General features: G+C 33.1%; 1 protein-coding gene across 41 annotated transcripts in view; it reads left to right on the forward strand.

Moving 5' to 3' along the window:
* The first annotated feature begins 13,046 nt into the window (after positions 1-13,046).
* The window catches only part of LOC139496371 (phosphatidylinositol 4-phosphate 5-kinase type-1 alpha-like), a 40,170-nt gene continuing 28,026 nt past the window's right edge, over positions 13,047-25,190 (forward strand). For 26 of the 41 annotated variants that reach the window (XR_011657636.1, XR_011657637.1, XR_011657639.1 and 23 more), the window contains exons 1-8: positions 13,047-13,345; positions 14,345-14,385; positions 17,404-17,535; positions 19,112-19,242; positions 20,676-20,793; positions 22,397-22,549; positions 23,396-23,455; positions 24,682-24,921. Coding sequence is in view for 37 of the 41 variants with exons in the window: in XM_071284905.1 (XP_071141006.1) it covers positions 13,273-13,345; positions 14,345-14,385; positions 17,404-17,535; positions 19,112-19,242; positions 20,676-20,793; positions 22,397-22,549; positions 23,396-23,455; positions 24,682-24,921 (948 nt within the window). In the remaining 4 variants the exon portion in view is untranslated. Of the gene's footprint in view, positions 13,366-14,271; positions 14,386-17,403; positions 17,536-17,576; positions 17,624-19,111; positions 19,243-20,675; positions 20,794-22,396; positions 22,550-23,395; positions 23,456-24,681; positions 24,922-25,190 lie in introns of those variants that run through there. The other 15 variants (XR_011657638.1, XM_071284929.1, XM_071284918.1 and 12 more) reach the window with 4 other exon arrangements.

Raw genomic sequence — 25,190 nt, forward strand, 5'->3', positions numbered from 1 at the left:
ATAGTTTGTAGCTTCTATATCATTTGGTCATTGGTGGATAGTTGTTCCCGTTACAGCTTAATACTAGACGGTATGGGGTTTGTTCGTTGTAGAAGTAGGTACGCTATAGTTTGTAGCTTCTATATCATTGGTCATTGGGGGATAGTTGTTCCCGTGACAGATTAATACTAGACAGTATGGGGTTTGTTCGTTGTAGAAGTAGGTACGCTATAGTTTGTAGATTCTATATCATTGGTCATTGGTGGATAGTTGTTCCCGTGACAGCTTAGTACTAGACGGTATGGGGTTTGTTCGTTGTAGAAGTAGGTCCGCTATAGTTTGTAGATTCTATATCATTGGTCATTGGTGGATAGTTGTTCCCGTGACAGCTTAATACCAGACGGTATGAGGTTTGTTCGTTGTAGAAGTAGGTCCGCTATAGTTTGTAGCTTCTATATCATTGGTCATTGGTGGATAGTTGTTCCCGTGACAGCTTAATACCAGACGGTATGAGGTTTGTTCGTTGTAGAAGTAGGTCCGCTATAGTTTGTAGCTTCTATATCATTGGTCATTGGTGGATAGTTGTTCCCGTGACAGCTTAATACTATAGACGGTATGGGGTTTGTTCGTTGTAGAAGTAGGAACGCTATAGTTTGTAGCTTCTATATCATTGGTCATTGGTGGATAGTTGTTCCCGTGACAGCTTAATACTATACGGTATGGGGTTTGTTCGTTGTAGAAGTAGGTACGCTATAGTTTGTAGCTTCTATATCATTGTTCATTGGTGGATAGTTGTTCCCGTGACAGCTTAATACTAGACGGTATGGGGTTTGTTCGTTGTAGAAGTAGGTACGCTATAGTTTGTAGCTTCTATATCATTGGTCATTGGTGGATAGTTGTTCCCGTGACAGCTTAATACTAGACGGTATGGGGTTTGTTCGTTGTAGAAGTAGGTACGCTATAGTTTGTAGCTTCTATATCATTGGTCATTGGTGGATAGTTGTTCCCGTGACAGCTTAATACCAGACGGTATGAGGTTTGTTCGTTGTAGAAGTAGGTACGCTATAGTTTGTAGCTTCTATATCATTGGTCATTGGTGGATAGTTGTTCCCGTGACAGCTTAATACTATACGGTATGGGGTTTGTTCGTTGTAGAAGTAGGTACGCTATAGTTTGTAGCTTCTATATCATTGTTCATTGGTGGATAGTTGTTCCCGTGACAGCTTAATACTAGACGGTATGGGGTTTGTTCGTTGTAGAAGTAGGTACGCTATAGTTTGTAGCTTCTATATCATTGGTCATTGGTGGATAGTTGTTCCCGTGACAGCTTAATACTAGACGGTATGGGGTTTGTTCGTTGTAGAAGTAGGTACGCTATAGTTTGTAGCTTCTATACCATTGTTCATTGGTGGATAGTTGTTCCCGTGACAGCTTAATACTAGACGGTATGGGGTTTGTTCGTTGTAGAAGTATGAACGCTATAGTTTGTAGCTTCTATATCATTGTTCATTGGTGGATAGTTGTTCCCGTGACAGCTTAATACTAGACGGTATGGGGTTTGTTCGTTGTAGAAGTATGAACGCTATAGTTTGTAGCTTCTATATCATTGGTCATTGGTGGATAGTTGTTCCCGTGACAGCTTAATACTAGACGGTATGGGGTTTGTTCGTTGTAGAAGTAGGTACGCTATAGTTTGTAGCATCTATATCATTGTTCATTGGTGGATAGTTGTTCGCATGGCAATTATTTGCTCCGGTTGAAGGCATCGCTGTGACTTTGAGACGAAGAACAGCAGTAAAAGTGCGTTTCCTTTGTTTTTTCAAAGCCTTTTTTCTTTTCTTTCATACGACTTTTTCTTATTTATTTATTTACTTACCTGTTGATACTGTTTATAATGCTTTTTTGTTATTTTTTATTTATATGGATCTTGTCTGTACACCAGCTTTCATTATTTGTAATATCTTCAATTTTTCACTTATTCTTACAACATTTGTATAAACTTCAAGATTATAAAAAAAAACGGTTTTTTTCTAAAGTGAACATTGATTGGTTAAATATTTCTCAGTCATGTCCTGTGTTTGAATTTGTTTGTTAGCTTTTTGGTCATGAATGTTTGTCTCTAATATTTAATTAACTGTGCATTTGTATTCAGATATCGCAGATCAAATTTATTCATTCATTGTTTAATCATACGTTTTTTGATTGCGTTAAGTCTGCCAATTGATATTTTATCGTATGTTTTTCTTTGTTGTGATGTTATGCTATTGTTTCAGAAAAAGGGAGAAGGTTTGGATCCATTAAAACGTTTAATCCCGCTGCAAATGTTTGCACCTGTCCTAAGTCAGGAATCTGATGTACAGTAGTTGTCGTTTGTTTATGTAATATATACGTGTTTCTCGTTTCTCGTTTTGTTTATATAGATTAGACCGTTGGTTTTCCCGTTTGAATGGTTTTACACTAGTAATTTTGGGGCCCTTTATAGCTTGTTGTTCGGTGTGAGCCAAGGCTCCGTGTTGAAGGCCGTACTTTAACCTATAATGGTTTACTTTTTAAATTGTTATTTGTATGGAGAGTTGTCTCATTGGCACTCACACCACACCTTCCTATATCTATTAACTTATTTATCAAAAACCGATATAAGGATATGGGCATATATTGTTATTTTCGTGAACAATAAACTTTAGAAATACATGTATAGGGATTAGTCGCTAGCAACTCAAAAACTTTGGGACTTTTTGGGAAGCACAACGCCAATGTTTGAAAATTGATTATTTTTTTATACCAACTTCAAATATTGACCACTGGTACTGAAAATATTCGTACTTCGGATTAAAACAAAACCAACCAAAAAAGTCTTTACCATTTTAATCAGATGGTTGAAAGTTGCCTCATCGCCAATCATACGTCATCCCCTTATTTCTATATTGCTTCGACTCATATTAAACCTTCTTCTGTATTAAAAAAATAAATATGCAAGATACTCTTACTCTTACTGAAACTTTGAAGAGATGATTGCAACTTTAATTTAATTTCTCCTTGATAATATGGATGTATTCTAATGGCCACCTATCGCGTCCTTTAAATAGCACGCAGTTTTGATCCTGTAATGTTATCAATCACATGCAATTAAAGGCCAAACTTAGTAAAGATCCGATTGACCGTTACCTTGATTATATATAATTTTGAATATTTAATAATTTTCAATTTATTTTGCGGAAACATGAGAACCAGGACAGTTACTTTAAGTACAATACACTATTTTATTAACGTCTCACCTTTTACAAAGCAATACATAACACAATGATTAAAACAAATTACACATATGTAAAAGCCATTCATATAGAATTATGAGAGACGATTATTTACACATTAGAAACAAATTTCACACCGCTTAAAACATTTAAAAAAAAAATACAAAAAACTATCTACATGTATATAAAAAACTACGTCTCCTATCTAAAATGTCTCTGCAGGTTTTGGCACACAAACGTATATTGTTTACACCACCTAGAATCACAGATAGCTTATCTTGACTAGAAAAATTATCAAAACCATCAATATTTAAAGTATTAAAACAACTGTCCCTAATATCATCATACAGTGGACAAAATAAAAGTACATGTTCTTCGTTTTCAATGGAGTCAGGACAGCAAAAGCAAGTTCGTTCTAGCAATCTTAGATTCTCGTATCTCCCGGTCTCGACGCGGATTGGCGCTACTCCACACCTAAACTTGGCGTAAGCACTTCTGTACGATGTTGGCATGTTCACTTTAAGGTATGACTCAGTCTCAAAAGTGTTTTTAAACTGTCTGTAGATTCGTAGCTTGTTTTGTCCGTTTCCTCTAACAGCGGCAATTCTGTTTAAATCTTCATGCCATTTGAAAATATGTTCATTTAAAACAGAATGACAAATAGTGTCTTTTATTTCGCAAAATTGAAGGTTTTCATCGTGAATATCATAACGCTCTAAAATTCCACACGTTTTAAATTTGTCTCTAATTTTAAAATTCCAGTTTTTGGAGTTTGAACAGGCTTGATTGTCAGCCCATACAAAGACCCTTTTATTCAACCGTCCACTATCAAAATTTCGAAGTCTATTCCACTGATTTAGCACAGATTTCCATTGTTTTACTATAACCGGAGTCCAACCAATATCCCCATGTACGGCTGTATTGGGCGTATATCGTCCTACACACATAAAGAAACGAGCTGCTCGATTTTGTACGGCAGCAATACACGGGAAATGTTTTGTACCCCAGATTGAAACACCGTAGCTAATAACACTCCAAACCATTGTATCATATAGTTTTGTGTAACAGTTATACGGGAGTCCACCAAACGTTTTAAACTTTGCAATTACTAATCCAAGTGCTCTACTCGCAGATTTCGCAACATTACTGGCCATGCGGTTGTAATCTAAATGTTCCGTAAAAACTAATCCTAGATACGTATATGTTTCTACTGTTGAAATTGAAAGGTCACCACATTTAAAACAAAACTCAGTTCTTTCATTGGATAACGGCCTGAAATGTATGACTTTAGACTTTTCAGCGTTTACAATCATATGATTATTAGTACACCAAGAAGAAAGAATGTTTAAGAGTAACTGGAGGTCCTCAGGGGAACTAGCTAGAAGAACCATATCATCTGCGTATAACAGAATTCCAATTGTTTCTCCATCTATACTAATACCAACATCAAGAGTTTTGACTAAGTTTACGAAATCGTTAATATAGAAATTGAACATCAAGGGAGATAATAAACATCCTTGTTTTAATCCGCAATTTACTGAAAACCAGTCTGTAGAAAATCCATTTACACGCACACAGCTTCGAACATCACTGTATAAAGATCGTAAAGCGTTTAACATAGTCCCATTTATACCAAGGTCTTTTAATTTAGTGAATAAAAGTTGCCTGTTGATAGAATCATACGCCTTCTTAAAGTCTATAAACGCGGCGTACGTAGACATTCGTTTTAATTTTCTGCACTCGATGATTGAAGTCAGTGTTGAAATATGGTCAATCGTGCTTCGGCCCTTACGAAAACCGTTCTGTTCGTCATTCAAAACGCTATGTTCTTCTTCCCAAAATACTAGTCGATTATTTAAAATGTTGCAGTAAATTTTGTATATAACTGGTACCAAGGCTATACCACGGTAATTTGATGGATCGCGGCTGTCAGCAGTAGAAGACTTTGGAATTGGGTTAATAATAGTTTTACTCCATATGTCTGGCACCATCCCAGTCTCAAAACATTTATTGAATAGAGTTAATAAAAACTTCACTAATTTAGGATTTTTCAATACTTCTCCAGGTATTTCGTCGATTCCTGACGCTTTGTTGTTTTTAAGAGAACGGATAGCTCGAATAAGTTCCTCTAGGCTAATGTGTTCATTTAAATATAACCTATCGCTTTCGTTTATTTCGTTTTGTGTTTCACTTATACTATTATTTCCCGTCGGATTTAATAAAGTCTGAAAACTATCTTGCCACACTTGAAGTATATCTGTCATATCATTACTTGTTGTACCATCCTCTCTGACCACTTCCATCGGAATGCGTTTACGTCTTTCTTGACCAACACCAATTTTGCCAATTTCTTTCCAAAACTGTTGACTATTTGAAGTTAGTAAATTTTCAATATTATCTTGCTGTTTTTTCCAATATATACGCTTACAATTTTGCACTTCTTTATCAAAGCACTTTCGTCTCTGTACAAATATGAGTCGTAATTCTTTTTTCCTATGCCCACGTAATTTTAACATTTCCTTTTCGGCGCAACATAAACTATTCCATAATTCAGTCAATGTTTCGGACCACCACGGTTTTTTTGATCGCCTTCGTTTGTTTGAAATTGCAGAATTAGCACATATTTCTTTCACCTTTAACTTATCCAGCATTTCAGCTTTCGTTAAATCCACGAAGACACTGTAACAATTGTTCAAATTAGTTTGAGAATTTACACTTGATTCTAGGCTATATATCATATCATTCAATTCTTCAATATTATCCTGAAACATATGATTAGGTATATTTTGTACATCAAATTTTAAATAACGATGTTCACTAATTGCATTACTTTCGACTGTTTTATCCATATCATGTATATTAACATTTAAATCCCACATAAGTAAAGAATGATCCGGTTTAACGGTTATTGAATCAATTTGTGAAAAAAGCTGAGTTTTCTCTGTTAATTCGGTAACGGTAAGAACTTCAAAGTTTGTAAATTTTTCGATTGATTCATATGGTACTAGACAATAATCTACCACTGATGAACCCTGAGTAGATACAAAGGTAAAGTTATCCTTTTTAGAATTTCGTCCATTCAAGATGCAACAGTTTGCATTGATGCAGAAATCGCACAAATTTTCACCATATGCATTAGCGGTGAAATCCAAAACTTTCCGTTCCGGGAGTATATCAATACCGGGAATAAAATCCTCCATTTCAGAACATCTACTATTAAAATCACCACATATGTAGAAAAAAGCGTCCTTGCCGTATATGTGAATCTGGCTGATGAGCATATCAAAGTACTCATTTGCATCGCATGTTCTGGTAGAATTTATTGGTGGTAGATAACAAACACATGAGTAAAGCACATCAGCTTTATTTAATTTATCTTGTAGTTTTATCCACAATATTCCTTCATACGAATCATCGCATATAACAACATGAAAATTTTCCATTATTTCATTTCGCACAAGGAATCCGATTCCGCCAGAGCCTGTTTTTGCTCGAACATGAAGCCGCTTTCTGTTTTGACCAAACCATGTATATCCTGTTACTGATAAAACGCTCTCTCCAGCCAAATGAGTCTCGGCGACCCCTAATATATCTATGTTTGTAAGTTCCAAGCAAGAAAATCGCAAATAAAAGTTGTCAGAGCCACTATCTGAGTTCCAGCCTCTTACATTCCAGAACCCGCATTTCCACTAATGTTGTTTTACACGCCTGCGGCTATCGGGGTATGTATTTCGTCTTGACTCACTTCCGCTTCTTTGTTGAAAATCACTAGGTACATTATACTGCTGTCTATTTCTACTGTAATTGTCGTACTCTCCCTGGTCAATACGGTTGAAATTGTTACGTTTCTCCCTATTGTCAAAGTTCCGCATTCCACTAGCCTGTCTTTCATACTGCTTCACTTGAATTCTGGAGCCTCGTATTTCTAGTTTGTCTTGACCAATCGTGCGGACTATGTTTCTCAAATTAGCATTCATTACTCTTTGTGCTTTAGGAATATCAAAGTCAATAAATACATTTTTGTAGTTTCTAGAGTCCTTTAACATCCTTTTAGCCTCCATGACTTTCCTTCTGTCGTCTGAGCTTTCAAAGCTTACAATAATCACACCGGGTCTGCTGTCATTGTTACTCTTTTTTCTGTCAGCCGATTTGACACTTATATCCTTTAATTTTAGTCCGTCTTTCAATAGCCCACCCACTTTATTTAGCAGGTTTTCATTCTTACTTTCCGACAAATTTCTGATGATAACATTATTTTGATGATCTTCCCTCGATACAAGTATTGGTGCTTGACTCGCGGTCTTCTTAAAGTCTGACAATTCTTTCTTTACACTATGTACGTCCTGTTTTAAGTCCGTTCTACACTTCGAAATATTACTTTCCATTTTCTTTTCCATCTTATCCAAGTCCTTTTGTGTGTTGCCTCTTTCTTTGCGCATTGCTGTCTCAATCCTTTTGTCTATGATCTTTTCAATCTTTTGAGTGATATTATTTTCTAATCCATCTATTCTAATTGACAACTGATTGTAAAAATGGTTCATTGATTCCGTTAAATTAGATATCATAGCCCTAAGGTCATTTGTGTCATTTGTATCATTGGTAACGTTTGAGCTTATGTTCACTCCAATACATGGTGTTTCACTTGATATGGCATTTATAGGTACACTATCACTACGCTGTTTCTTCGGACTTGTCTGTTTTAAATCAGAAGATATGCGACGTTTACCAGCGCGTTTAGTAGTATTTTTCTTCACTTGCTCATAACTAGATGTATTAAAATTACTCACTGGCTTTTCTGCGTGAACCACTGCAGTTACCTTAATAGCTTGGTTTAATACTGTAGGCGCCATGACAGCTTTGACATAATCTCCAGCGGACTTTTGACTAAGGGGATCCATGCCGGAATCTTGCATTTTTACTAAAATTCGTTGAATACCAAGGTTGATACACTCACTAGTAACACACACTAACGTTATATTGCACTATAAGATCCAAACTAACATATATTCCTTTAAAATTCTTAAAATTTTCTTTGACAGAATTCAAACACTGTATTACTTTTGCACATGCGTACTGTGTAAGTAACAAATAATATATACTTACATGAATCTGATGTACAGTAGTTGTCGTCATTTTGTGTAATTTATACGTGTTTCTCGTTTCTAGTTTTTTATATATTCAATTCAATTCAAAGTTTTATTGCCATATAAACTATACAGTTTGTGACATATAACAACAACAAAAACAAATAAAGACAATAACTAAGTAACTCAATATATATACACAAATTCAGGTAAATATTAAAGGGTCCCCTCTCCTCAGTTCCATTGACTTTTTATAAAGGATCCTAGTTTATTCACTTGTGTTGGTGTTGATGGATTAAGTATATATATAACTTTGTCATTGTCAGTGAGATTAGCAAATGAATTACTTTCTCTGTTAATGCAATTAAAATATGTTAATCTAATATTTGAATTATGAGAACAATTTATTAAGAAATGTTTCTCATCATCTAGTACTTTGCATTTTTTGCAAAGTCTCTCTTCGCAAGGAATTTTAAAATGCCTTCCTTTTTCAATTAATAATGAATGGTCACTGAGTCTAAGTTTTGTAATTAATTTTCTAAATTCAAAGTTTGGGTTAGAGAGGTAAGGTTTGATCAATAGATTTGGCTGAAGTCCTTTATAAAAATTTAATTTACTTTTATCATCAATAGATTTCAACTTATCCATCAACAGGTTGTTGTAATAAGAGTTTATTTGGGGTTTTAATATAGCTTTTAATATTTTTTAATTGTTTTAAATTATTACAGGTTTTTAGTCTATCTATATCAATGTTAGATTCAGAAAGAATATCTTTTGCAAAAGTGAACCATATGATGAATAGGAGCCACTAGAATCCAAAGTTTTAGTTAATTGAAAAGATTCATGTAATAAGGGATTCAAATTTAGACTAGACCGTTGTTTTTCCCGTTTGAATGGTTTTACACTAGTAATTTTGGGGCCCTTTATAGCTTATTATTCGGTGTGGGCCAATGCTATGTGTTGAAGACCGTACATTGATCTATAATGGTTTACTTGTATAAATTGTTATTTGGATGGAGAGTTGTCTCATTGGCACTCACATCAACTCTTCCTATATCTATTACAGCAAAAAAAGTCATTTTCTACTATAGATTGGGATAAAATTATTAGTCTCACATTGTGAAACTCTTTAAAAAAATAACGGCATAAGAGATGTTTTTTTCTTTTTCTTTTGTCATCATAGTTTCTTTTTTTTATGCTGTGATATTCCTTTGTCTCCTTCTTACGATGTGTATATATCAGAGCTTGTTTGCAATTGTCCGTGCCGGAAGGAACGTTTTTATAAATACGGCAAAGAACGTAGTCTAACATGTCTAAGTTTACCTGGTTAAATGCTAATATTTCGTTACCGCAAAATCAAAACTTTTAAATTTACTCAATTCTTTCATAGATTCAAACATTTGGTTTGTATTTTAAGCTGTATACTGCATAATGCTTTTTTTCTAAACGGAATATCACATCGGCCTAGTTCAGCGGCCTTTTATAGTGAATAGATGCAATGACAGGCTTATATAAAGACACAAGCCACCGTCTTAAAATAAATGCATAAATATCATCGGAACGAAAAATATATCAAGAATAAACTGTTGACACAGATCTCTCGCATTAATGTAATTTAGATTGTATAAATGCAAATGCAAAACTTAAACATGTAAACTATTCTAACAATTCGAAGTCAATATATGTCTGATGGACAGACCAAATTATCTCATATGCATGCCACGAAATATTGCCTTATCGTCATAGTGCCTTAATTACAAGGTTTTCAGTGTGAGGTAGGCGATTCCTGTCACGGCTGAAAATGATAAAATTGACCGGATTTTTTTTTATATGCAAACTAGTCTATGCAGAGCGGTAAGTAACTCACGGCTCGCATTAAAATTAAATTGGAAAGCGGATTACAGCTGCATGAATAAAACTACAAAATGCTATTTTCTGGTGAAGACACACACACGCTTTTTACCTTGTGCATGTATACGTATTTGAACTAAAATATATTTAAAACAATTATAAAATGGTATCCTTTTTAGATCTAATGAACGCGAAGTTTCGCATTTTTTTTTGTGGACATGTGAAATTTCCCCATCACTTGGCGTTAATCGTAGTCATCATTGTCTACTAGTATTACAAAGGTGAAATCAAAGCTGCACCAGCTTCTGTGAAACTATTGACTATATCTAAAATTACGAGGGCTAATTTGTCAGCCGTCATCACGTAAAAACGACGAATCAAAGAATTCAACTTTATATATAACTAATATAGTACAAAGGTGTAGATTAAAAATTACACCACTCCAGGCCCTTTTGTTTTCCACGTAATTAATATTGCCAATAATTAAGAAGTTCCGGGTCGAGTCCGATACCGATACCTATAGTATATTCACCTGTTACCGATTACCTTATCTGTATGTTCCGCATCTGACAGGCGCACTACCAAACGGTGTATTCGGGATTAATATGCTATATAGTATTACACGGGTCATAATCACAGGGTTGACACTACTTAATTGTCAAATTGTTACCTATTGTAGTATTTTAATCAGTTTGACTTTCTAAGATAACAATACGAATACTAAAAATCTGGACTAAAATAAGGCGTATAGGTACAGTTTTCAATTTCATGGTTAGCGGGCATGACGTAAAACAGCAAATCAAAGAATTCAATATTTATAACTAATATAGGACAATGCTGTTGATTAAAAAATACTCCATTCCAGGACCTTTTGTATTCCAAATAATTAATATTATCAATAATTGATAAGTTCCAGATCGACGGTTTCAAATAGAAAGATTTGAAAGCAGAGAAAACTGTGTATCTTATAATCAGCATGACTTTATCAGATGACAATACTAATACTAAAATAAGGCTTGCGCATAGTTATATAGGCTACTTTAATTCAGTACGGGTGTGTTCTAGTATAATTATATAGATATATATTTGTACATCAAAACTGTCAGGTAAACTTCTTTTAGGCGTTATATACTGTCTTTTAACGACAAATTCTAAATAAATACGTTGTAGGGGAAATTCGCCTAATTGCGGACAGCGGCGATTTGCGGACGGAAAACGAATATCACACTTTTCAATAAAAATTTGAAATAAATATATAAAATAAATATATGAAAAAATGTGTTTTGTTTTTTATTTACACTCTATTTTGTTGCAATGATGATATCATGTTCATTACTTACGATTTACTTCCATGCCATGTGTTTGAAAGTACATGCTATAAATAGCTTATGTCAACAAGTTTGAAACCCGGGAAATTTGGAAAAAAATCCAAAGTCATCGTGTCACAGTCAATACACAGTTATTCATGTAAACGTGGTAATTTATGTGTTGAAAAGAAAAAGGCACGGAGTATTATATTGAAGAACACATTTCTGTTTACTCTTTTTACTCTTTTTACTGATTTGTCTACATATGATTACAAAATATGAAAAAGCAAATGTCCGCATTTACACTACCGAAAATAACATGATAGCTGAAATGCGGACACAAGATTTTTTTGGACACGTGTAGTGGCAATGTCAATACCATGATGTGGAACATACGCAAAATTCTCTTAGTATCTTTAAATACATTTCTATATATACAGTAATAATGCGAAACAGATACATAAATATGATATCAATAAAGATTTGGATTGATTTGTTTTTTATTTCATTCTTCATATAACAAATATTATGCATTTGGGCCTTTTGGCAGTCTAATTTTTTCTACTGTCAACTGACACGTATTCTGCGGGTGTGACCCGAGAATTTCACAATTCTGAGGGATCAACCGGCACACCCGCCGGGTCATTGAATAACCCTGGAATTCCGAAAATGACCCGTTTTCACCTGGATTTCTTAGCCTTGAGATTGATTTCATAAGTGATTTTTTTTGAAATACCGGCAAATTCGTAATTCTTCCATGAACAGGAAGTTCATCTAGCTGTGTAAACTCAAACTCCATACAGCGTTATCGTATTTAGTGCATGGCTTCACTTGACAGCTTTGGTGCCAAACACATTGTTAATTAACAAGTACCTTAGCTTTAGATCGTAAATAAAACAACTGGAGTTCCTTCCCCTTATTTGTCACCATTCAAAATTGTTCCTTAAATTTACGTTTTTGGGGTTAAAAAAGATAAAATCGAAAGCAAATAGAATGCAAATACATATTGAAAAATTATTTTTCATTATTTTTATACCTTAATAAAAATATAAAATAAGTAGTTGAAATTTCTTTTTTTATCTATACTTCTTTTAACTGTTTAACTGTATTTTACTATACTCTAATTTTGAATCAAGCGATATTAATTTAAAGAGGGACAGTCATAATTGACAACGTCCTGGCTAAAAATGAAAAAGACAAACAATTAAACAATAATACACTTGACACAACAGAGAACATCACGAATCCCACATTAAATATGTAAGGGCCGATAAGTCATTCAAGGACTTAAATTACCTATTATAGCTGACTATGCGGTATGGGCTTTGCTCATTGTTGAAGGCCGTACGGTGACCTATAGTTGTTAATGTCTGTGTCATTTTGGTCTTTTGTGGATAGTGACTAGTCGTCTCATTGGCAATCATAAAAGTGTCCGCAATTAGGCGAATTTCCCCTATCTCATTTAATTTCAAAAGCAAAAGATCAACAAGGAAATATCTCTGTAAAAATAAGTCAACAAGATTGAGGATGTGACCTGTGACCAGGTGAGCCAAATTTTTCATGTTTACGGAAATACATTTGTCCTTCTGTGTGCGCATGCGGTTTCAATACTTCCGGAATAATCACCCCATAATCTAGATGACAGAAAGATGGAATTTTATGAATTTTACGCCGCTTTTTGCATAGTAGTCGATTGAATGGTCCTGAGACAATAAAACACTTTCACAATGGCTTAAGGAAACAGTGATTTAGCCATAAACAACAAAAAAATATACAAGAAATCGATCGAATACACGGAAGATGGCGACTAGTGTCGACCAAAACGTCCCCACACATAATGATCAATCTGTCATACAAAATATTCCAAAAGAAGGTGAATATCGCATATAATTTGTATAACTCTAGTTATCATTTCTTTGCAGAAACTCTAATTTAGGTCGGAAGCTGTCATAAATTTTACACACTCTAAGGTTGAGGCATAATAAATTATATTATAAGTCTTACATGAACAAATTTAAGATATGGTTATACTAAGGTTAGATGCAGTAATAACTACACTATAAGCATCACTGAGCATGATAAGCATATTTACATTATAATATCCATGTTAATAAAATTGAGAATGGAAATGGGGAATGTGCCAAAGAGACAACAACCCGACCATAGAGCAGACAACAACAGAAGGTCACCAACAGGTCTTCAATGCAACGAGAAATTCCCGCACCCGGAGGCGTCCTTCAGCAGGCCCCTAAACAAATATATACTAGTTCAGTGATAATGAATGATAAGTCTGGTATTGAATTAATGTATTATAGTCTTGTCTGGACGCTGAGCGGAAATCTACAAAGAATGTATTTCATTCCATGATTGTTCCAGGAAAGAATGAGTTCCTGTATACAACACTGGTGATCCTCTGTTGGTCATTGTTGGTAAAACACTTAACAGTAATACAGGAGATTCTAGATTTGATTCGGAATCTCCTGCTGCATTGACCTCGGGCTCGGCATGTGGGGAAAACTTCTAATAGCACATTGTGGTGTAATGAAATTTCTTGTTGCCTCAATTTTTTTCTGGAAAAAGCAATTCGAAATCATGTATATCATGATAACTGTTTGCCGCAGTCAGTATTATTTTCATGATCTTTTCAATTTTTAGTTTTAAATGTTTAAATGCTGAAACCACAAAATCAAATAACCACTCAAATTTGAATTTTCCTTTATTGTTCATCATCATTGATCATGATAATTGGTTCATTTAATTTATGCATTAAAAGATTATATAAATCCACAGTCATGACAGTATTATCATGATTATAACTACAATGGTAATATTATCATGATTATTTTAATGTTTACAATGTTTTATTTATCAGGTACATTACCGAGAGAAATATATAAACAATCACCATTAGAGGTTAGTACGTTTTATCATGTTTATAGTAAGGTTGTATATTGATATGAAAATATGGAGATGTGCCAATCATGTGGTATGATTGATAATAAGACACACATACACCAGAGACAATCTGGACTATCATGACTGTAAGGCTGTCAATAATTTAAACTTTAGAAGAAACTTAAAAGGCGTAAAGGGAAATGCATAAAATAATTGGAAAGACGACAAAAAAGCCTAATTATATATTGTACTAAAGAAATTACAATATATATAGCAAATGGACCATCAAAATATATGACACATGCAGGGGTGTGGAAATGCTATGCCCGACTCGCCCGACTCGTACATTTGAACAACCGGACAAGTAATTATTTTTGTCTTGGTTGCCCATGGACAAGTAAAAAATATACAAGACAAAGTTCAAATCCAACAAAAACATAAAATTTCAAAACATATAAAGATGTTTAATTTATGTAAAATAAACCAATGTTCAACAAGTAAAAATACAGTCAAACCTGATTAAACCGGACCCTGAATAAACCGGTTTCCTGTCCATTCCGGCCGAAAATGAAAGTCCCTTATTTTTCCATTCAAAGTCTTTGTTAAAATACCCTTTGTAAACCGAACCCTGTGTATTCCGAATTCCGGTCTAATTATGAAGTCCCAATACTCTTAATTACATTAATTATTACCTGTCAAAACTGGTTTGTCTTAATATGAGGCAGGCATTACCTGTAAATGGGGACGAAGTCTGTATGAATTATTTTTTTGTAACTTACATTTATATATTTGTTAAGAAAAAGAAACGGAAATACCGTAACGTTTCCGATTTTGGTTCTTTTGTTAGGGATTTTAGTTGTGACGTTATTTAAGTTATGACGTCATATGCAATGTAAACAAAGAAACGCTATCATCAGGTAACGTTTTTTCATATCAAGGAATTATTAAAAATGAAATTGGTATTGCGCATTCCTTCCTATTTTATACTAGACTGATAAATATATATTTTACTCAAAGTTTCATACAAACGAGACCGGAAAAAGGAAGTACATTGTACATTTCTGCGCAGGTCCAGGATTTCAAAACATGACATAAAAAAAATTGAACGATTTTGAGTTCATTAGTACAATGAAAAATTCGGGAAATTTTCCCGATTTTTTTTTTTATTGAATTTTCTACTGTTATTGGGGACTTCGTCCCCATATTAATTTCAAGATCGATATGCAATCAAAACATATTTGTTTATACAATATGGCTTTTTGTGATAATCAATTAGTCAGGTGTCAAACTGTGAACCTACAATCGTACAGTAGTGAGCTGTTTTATTTATTAAAACATTATAAACGGGTCAATTAAACAAAAATACACACCTAGTATATCTTGGATTGAACTTACGTTTTTACTTGGATAAACAAATTAAAATCGCGGAGTAAGAAATTCACATCGTGATTTCGAAATCCTGGGTTCCCTGTTGTGAACCCCTAAACAAATGACCTTGATAAAAAAAAACACCCGGATAACAACAATCAATGGATATTGTACACTGTACGACAACGTTTTGAAAGTGATGAAATTACTTTTGATAATATTCTGGCTTTTTAATCGGCCATTCCAACATTTCAAATTATTGATCATGGGAGTGAATCGAAACTCTCGTCTTACAATTCAAACAACGCGAGCATTATGATGCAAATGCAAACAATGAAAAACGAAGTAAAAGTATTTTAATTTATAGGATATAATTTACAATCAGAGAGAACTTTGACATACAAAATGTCGAACGTCACAAGTCATTAACTTCCGGTCAAAACGGAAACCTGAATAAACCGGCTCACTGTCCAAACCGGCCCTTTTCCAGAGTCCCGTAGCCGGCCGGTTTATACAGGTTTTACTGTATCAATGTTCATGACGATAAATATTACATGATACCGGAAATAGATCGATTACCAAAATAAATAAAAATAAGTATGCGAACCTGAGTCGCGTAACATTGCATTGGCTTTGTCTATTGACCCGGGATCGTCGATTAAGTTTCATCCATCATTTACTGGAAGTGTCATTTCTTTAAATTTTGTATCGAGATTCAGATTGACAAATACTTAATAAAAAGCTGGACAAGCAAGGCAAAAAGAATCATGAGTCGAGTAGAAAACCTTAAATGCAAACGGAGGACACAGAGTATTTAAAAAAAATAAATAATCAAGAAAAAACAACAAGTGTGTCAGTTGAGAGAAACACCACAAAATCAATAGTTAATCTATATTATTTAGTTTACATTTCTTCAATCACTGTCCTCAAATTTAGTATAATTATTATTTACCTACTGGCTACAATTTTTATTCCAAACTGCTGCAAAATTGTCCTTTACATGTTATTTCATTGGTTGGTTTGCTGTTACATTTCTGTCCCATTGATGTTAACCCATTTTCTACTTTTCTAAATTTTTGACACATATAAACAAATGGATTTCATTTGTTTGTGATGCACAATAGTGCTACATTAATTAAGAATCATATATTAGCTAACAAGAAATACTTCAATTTTTATTGGGATCATCAGGGCAAGTAAAACATTTTCCGGACAAGTTAAATTTTTAGTTTTACTTGCCCGGGGACAAGTGCTCACAACAAATATTTCCACACCCCTGACATGATCAACCAAGTTATGTCATGTGTTTATTTTTTTTTAGAGTAAATTCAAAACGGGGAAGTCGATGTAAACTAACTAATTCAATAAAAGACTGCATCAATCACTGCCTTCATTTTTTAAATATATTTTGTTCCATATTCATGTAATACTTGAGAAACTGTAATCAAATTTTTTTGGTCAGTAATACATGTACAAGACCAACAAATAACAGATTATTTTGAAAATTAACATTTTATTCTAGTCAAAAATGTTTCAGCATGTTGAGATGGTCCATATTTGAAATGCTCATATAGATGATATAGAGACCTAGGTGAGCAAATTATGCTATTTAGATCATTGATAATTTTTTCTAAAGAAATAAAAATATCTACAATTGTTTAATTTTAGCCACAGACAAACCAAAACATGGCTACAGATACACTGAGGCCGTCTAGTAGTATACATGCTGGTAAAGACAGAGAGAAGAAGATTGGACACAGGAGAGTGGACCATCACACAGGAATGGTCACTTATAAAAAGGTAGATATTATATAGGTGGTCATTATATTCTATACATCATGGACACAGGAGAGTGGACCATCACACAGGAATGGTCACTTATAAAAAGGTAGATATAGGTGGTCATTATATTCTAAACATCATGACTATGGTCTACAACAATCATAACAATGTAAAAATAGCAGTTTACATGTATATGAGTTGTGGGGGATAGAAATCGTCCTAATAAATGTTAATGAATATCAATGGTCTGTTCATTTATTTCAAAGTTGAAAAATCACTATGCATAATGATCTGATTCTGAACTTAGTTGATATAAAAACCCTACAAATCAGGACAACTTTCATCTTTTATTTCATATATAAATGTTTCAGAATCAATCAACGTCTTGTGCATGTACATGTATATGTGCACTTACATAAGGTTGATATCTGTCCCACAAAGCTCATGTGTCATTTATATACCAGGCCTCGACAATAACGCTAGTCCGATTGTCCGGTACCAGAGGGAAAAAAGGTCGAACAAGTAAAAGCTATATCAAGCTTGTCCGTTGGGACAAGTACAATTATTCTGCAGAAAATAAATTTCATCCAACTTTGATGAACAAAATATAATTATAAACAAAAACACAAATATTAATTTGACATGTTTCTGTATTCTGTTTATTTAAATGCAAAACCTTTTTCTTCGACTTGTTTACTTGCAATCAATAATTTTTAACTGGTTCTTTGTCAGGTACTTTTTAACAGGTCAAAAGTATACTATTCTCGGAAACCAGTCTTACTGTTCCGAATCAATGCTGCGCTTTATAGATAAGGTAACTTTACAGTACAGTTCGTCACCTGGACAGGTTTAGCTCAAAGTTTAAGACAGTTTGGCACCGTAGGACACATATTTAGTAGACATGATTGATAGACAGTTTGGCAAGACAGGAGACATTTCGGGACCAAGACAAATCAGTATCTCATTTTCTTACCTTATTATGTTGTTTATAATACATGTAATAAATATCATACCCGTAATTTTTTCACAAAAATATTTTTTTTATTTTAATTAATACCATAATTTCATAAGATTTACAAAATCTTATTAGATCATAAGTAGAAAAAAACAATACTTGTAATATGGTGACCTATAGTTGTTAATTTCTGTGTCATTTAGTCTCTTGTTGAGAGTTTTCTCATTGGCAATCAGACCTCATCTTCTTTTTATTGATTGCATTTGAATAAAACTTTTTTCAACTAAAAAAAACCAGGATACAAATCCAATGAGCAATGATATATATTTATGTATATGAAAAAGTTTTTGGCACAGACTGGTATCACAAGCCTATCAACACTGGTGTTGTGAGTTTTAACCCTGGCAGATATCTAATTGACTTGGATGTCAGTTATCCTACTGATTGTGTATGGTTCTGAAGGTACTCCAGCTTCCTCTGCCAATAAAAACTAATAAATCTGTTTAACTGACTGCTTTGCATCGTTAGTTAAACAACAAAAGTGACTGTCAAGTTCTCAGTTGACTTGTGCCACCTTTTAACATTCCTTAGTTGATATTTTTCACACAGTGTTCAGAATGTTGGAATTGTATTTTGTAGAAACCTACATCCGAGTTAATGGCTGCCATACAGTTGGGTATAGGACAGAGCGTGGGAGGTTTGTCATCTAAACCAGAGAGGGACGTTCTCATGCAGGACTTTGCTGTTGTAGAAAGTGTCTTCTTTCCTTCGTGAGTACTAGATGTTGATATAATAATAACTAGCAATAATTAAAGTTTCAAAAATTACATAAATAAATGCATGCAATAATTACAGTACCCTCGAAGTATTACCCTATACCAAAGTAGGAAGAGAGTATAGGAAGGTAGCAATATTTTTGAAAGATTGGAATAAATGTTCTTTCATTAGACATCACATTACAAACTAAGATGCTGCCGTGTTTGCCACTTAGTATACACACACTAAAATATAGTCCCTGATACTTTCCAGGCCTACATTTATATGTATATTTAAATATACACATAGGAACTGTGGAAAATTTGGTTTAAACTGTCATACTCAATATTTATAAGAAGATGTGGTACGAGTGCCAATGAGACAACTCTCCATTCAAAAAGTACGGCCTCCTAAACAGGAAACACAGAACAGCAAGCTATTAAGGGCCCCAAAATTGACTATTGTTCAATGTTAAACCATTCAAACAGGAAAACCAAGGGTCTTATCTATATAAAAAATATAGGAACACTTATGAACCACATCAACAAATGACAACCAATGGATAGCAGGTTCCTGACTTAGGACAGGTGCAAATAAATGCAGCGGGATTACATGTTTAACAGGTGCCAACCTTCACCCTAACCTGAAACAATAGGAGAGCATTACAACATATGAAAACACCCTCCAAAATATCCATTACTCAATCAAAAGACATATTAACAAATACAAGTAAACATACACTGAACAAATTAATTTAATCTATGAGACAATATAAATACAAATTGCATGTTACTATAGTGGATCCTTGTTTCTTGCTGTAGTATGGGCTTACCAGTGATATTGTTTGCCTCAAATTACAGCCGAAATTCAGCCTTTTCCCCTAGACAAAATTCCCAATTACAAAAAAAAATGGCTTTAAATTCCTCCCAAAAAGTTATACATTTTCCCAAAACAGCGATGGCATTGGTAGTAATGTTTGTAAATTTAGTATTCATATTATTATTTTGATATTAGAAAGCACTTTTGAGATCCAGTTTTCTGATCAGATTCATCATGGTGTTTGTAACACATGTGGTTTTCAATGCATTAAGTACCATCATTGTTTCTGTGTCTTTCCCCTCTCCAAAAAGTACCTTTTAGGTTGAAAATGTCTGACAACCAAAATATACGAAAAAACAGTGTAGAAAAGACAGCAAAGGTCAGCAAAAAATCGGAGATGTGTTTAAAATAAAATATACATATTTCCCAATTTCAATAAAAATATGCATTTTTCCCAATAAAAAACGGTAGAGGTAGTATTGAAAAAAGGCAACAATATCACTGCTTACTAAATATAGGATACAAAGTTATAAATAGATATCACTATAAAAACGTCCATATTTATCTTTCTAATACACATGTCAAGCAATAGAATAATTGAATCAACTCATATGTCATATATTTTCAGAGAAGGCAGTAATTTGACCCCAGCTCATCATCTGAGCGATTTTCGATTCAAAACATACGCACCAATTGCATTTCGTTATTTTCGTGAATTGTTTGGAATCCAGCCAGATGATTTTTTGGTAAGTAAGAAATATATTTGATATGTTTCCTGTCTATATATCTGTTTTTTAGAAGTTTTAACATGTTTAACAGATAGAAAAATCATAAAATTATGTTTTTTTGTTTTTTATTTTATCCCTATGAAGAATAATACTGTTATCACCAACATTGGCAATAAAAATTCCATTTACAGTTGATTTTAAAGATTCTGTTTCAACATTTTTGTGAAAAAGATGTGTAAATATTATATTTATTTAATATTTCTATCTGAATACAGTTATCCTATAAAATTAATCTATTATATGATTGTCAATGAGACAAATCTCCCCTAGAAACCCAATGGCATAGATAATAAAGACTAAAAGTGACTTATGACCTTCAACAATGAGCCAAACCAATACTGCATAATCTAATATAAAGTGCCCACAAAATGACAAAGGTAAAACAATTCAAATGAGAAAACTAACGGCCTGATTTATGTACAAAACAATAAATGATAAACTAATATCTAACTTGCTAAACAGTAACAAATGACAACCATTGAATTAAAGGTTCCTGACATTGGACAGACACAGACAGAATGTTACAGTGTTAAACATATACAAATATTACAGTACGCTCACCTGGCATACCCAGTGTTCTAGCCAGGATTTAAAAAGGGCAGGGTGCTAGTCAGAAAAAGAGCAATTTTACGTGTACATGTCATTGAAAAAAGGGCAATTTTACGCGTTAATTAATGTCATTAAAAAAAGGCAATTCGTTAAGCCTCATAATTAATTAGCACATAACTTTTATTATGCATTCTTGTAACTTCAAGTTTCAGTTAAAATAGACTAATACATATATTTCAATACTTTAGGGACAATTTTATATGGTTGACTTCATATTTTTATGGTGATGATGCTGAGACCCTGTTAGCATGTTAAGGAAGCTGTTTCCTTCATATTATATTTCTTTTTTATCTTTATTTTCCCTTGCTTCATTGTGAATTTTTTATACTTCATTTCACTTGATAGATCAGTTAACGGGAGTAAAGATGCAAAATATAATTTTCAAAATATTTATTTTTGAAGTGTATTCAAGTAAAAATAATTCAAATTTATATATGCATTTGCATTAAATTAATTTTATATTTAATCCTTTTTGAAAAGAAACATAAATTTAAGGAATATATTGTGAACAGGTGATAAATAAGGGGAAGTAACTCATTTTGTTGATATACACTAATTATGTATGACCTAAAGCTAAGGTAATTGGTGTTAATTAACAATGTGTTTGACACCAAAGCTGTCAGGAGAAGCCATGCACTTAATGGGTTACTTAATTTGACAGTTTGCACAGGTAGCTGAACTTCCTGTTCATGGAAGAATTACGAAATTACCCGTATTTCTAAGTCAGAAATTGCCGATTTTCCGCAAAAAAACAGCTGGGCACCCGAGGGACGGCAGAAAAAAGGCACGGGCGTCAATAAAAAAAGGGCGGTCGCTGTGCCCTGTTCAAATTTTGTAGCTAGAACACTGCATATCAAAACTTAGTCTAGATGTTGAGTTCATTATCAATTGATGCGGGGGATCTGAAGAGGTTAACTTACCCAAATGAACTAGTATTTGTATCTTATTACAGTTATCGTGTTGTGATGAAGCTCTGAAGGAGTTATCTAACCCTGGTGCCAGTGGAAGCATTTTTTACCTGACAAATGATGATGAATTTATTATAAAGACAGTACAGCATAAAGAGGCTGACTTCTTACAGAAACTTTTACCAGGCTATTATATGGTGAGATAGATAACTAACTAGTAAACTATAAAATAAAATATTAAAAATTAAAAAAACCCAAAAAAAACCAGAATTCTCATGCTGAAATAATGAAATAATAATGACTTTACAAATGTTAGTTATTTAAGAGGACTGAAACATGCAAAATGTTAGGATATAGGATGTGAAACAAGAAATATATAGAAAAATGAGATTTAATAAAAAAAATTAACCATTTTTGGTTATAATTATTGCAATGTATTAGATGGGTGTTACAATTTTTGGATTTCACATGTTTAAGGAAGCTAAATTTTTATCTTGGATGCTAATTCATGATTTATTTTGTTGGAAACCTGTTCTAAAAATATAAAGGAGGAAGTGAAAACAAAATTATCATTAGAAATCTTTTTTTTCTCTTCCTACTGACATGACTGATAAAAAAAAATATTAGTGAAAATGATGTGAACATGAAATTATTACAATTCACATGTTTAATGAAACTGAATTTTCTCCTTAATCAAAAAGATGGTATCTAATGATTCATTCTGTTGGCAATTTTATATTATTATAATCAAATACAAGAATCAATATAATCATGGTTTATATATTTTCATGGATTTCGTTAATGAGAAAAAGTAAAAATGACCCAAAATAAAATGTTAAAAAAAGAAATCCATTTCCTGCAAGCTGTTAGCAGAAAATTAATACAATTTGTTTTTATCCTTGAAATTGATACCCATGATTATAATTTTAAAACTATTTATATATTCTTGTATTATATATTTTGACAAGAAATGTACATGTTAGTTAATGGAAACACCTTCAATGTATTTGTACACATTTCAATATATGTTTTATATCTTACAGAATTTAAACCAAAATCCTTGTACATTGTTACCCAAGTTTTATGGTCTATACTGTTATCAGGTAGGTATTAAGTTAATCCTTGTACATTGTTACCCAAGTTTTATGGTCTATACTGTTATCAGGTAGGTAATTAGTTAGTTAAACCAAAATCCTTGTACATTGTTACCCAAGTTTTATGGTCTATACTGTTATCAGGTAGGTATTTAGTTAGTACCATTTTAAAGATAAGTATTGTTTAATAGGTTTTATTTCCTAAATAATGAAATAAGGAGATGTGGCATGACAGCTATCCACTTAAGACCAAAGGAAAAGGATGTAATCAACTAAAGGGCACTGTATGACCTTCAACAATGAGCAAAACCCATACTGTTTAGTAAACGTTATAAGGTCTATGGATGAAGAATAGAATACACTGCATTAAAGGCAAAAATACAAAAACATGAATGGAAATAATAAATCATTTGTTAATTTGAAGGTGAAATTTTGTACTTTCACCTTTTCTATCCTGTTTTTTGGCTAGTAAAATTTATATTTATATACTGAAACTCCTTCAACTGTTCCTAATGAAATATGTAGGGCAAAGACAATCATTAAAAATTTGGAGTGATGACGTATAAATTTTGCAAACCAGTACTTTAATGACATCATAAGTAAAACTCTACTGAAATGCATTGTCAAGATCATAAACAAGGCATAATATATGGTCAGCGACTGTATATCACATACACTTAGGGTTCTCACTAAGGCGAGTCCATGAGTCCTGGACTCATCAAAATCTGTCTGGACTCACCATTTTCAAAACTGGTGAGTCCACAGATGCATCAAGATTGAAATATTTTGTATTAACTTGACATAGTTTAACACAAATATCATCATTTAATGGCAATAATTTAAAAGTGATCTGAATTTAATGTCATTTCATTGCTCTGTTAGGAAATGGAGACTAAAATATTATATTATATTGCAATAAAACATTTTCTTCTTGCTGTTGTACTCATCATGGCCAAAAATGATGAGTCCCTGGACTCGCCTTTAAAAATCCTTAGCGAGAACCCTGTACAATTAAACAATCAAAGCAAATATGACTGGGCAAATAGCATCGATGCAGTATATATGTATATATAATATATTAAAGGTAGTGATTTGAACATGACACGTTTTATGAAATTTTAAAGTCTCGTTAACAATGATTTGTCTCATATAAAAACTTTTGATTTGTTGTGATGAATAATTTACTTCCAACACATTTATCAAATATTAAAATCTCATGTTTTTTTCTCTTTCAGTGTGGTGGTAAGAACATTAGATTTGTTGTGATGAACAATTTACTTCCGACAACAGTGAAAATGTCTGAAAAATATGATTTAAAAGGAAGTACTTATAAACGTAAAGCATCCAAACACGAACGTGAAAAATCTGTTCCTGTGTACAAAGACTTAGACTTTATAAATATACATGCAGATGGAATATATCTTGAAAAAGACAAACATGAACCTCTTATGAAGACACTTATAAGGGACTGTCGGGTAAGTTATAATATATACACAGGAACACACAAAACATAGGGAAGACAAACATGAACCTCTTATAAAGACACTTATAAGGGACTGTCGGGTAAGTTATAATATATATACACACAGGAACACACAAAACATAGGGACAGCAAAAAAGGCAGAAAATTTATGCAATAGGATAAGACCTGATTGATGTAGAAAAAAAAATCAATGTTATTGAACGAAATTTTAATATGTCATTCAGCAACTGATTTACAAGCATGCAAGCTCCTGACTTGGGA

Source organism: Mytilus edulis, chromosome 11 (assembly GCF_963676685.1).
Source record: "Mytilus edulis chromosome 11, xbMytEdul2.2, whole genome shotgun sequence".
Classification (NCBI taxonomy): domain Eukaryota; kingdom Metazoa; phylum Mollusca; class Bivalvia; order Mytilida; family Mytilidae; genus Mytilus; species Mytilus edulis.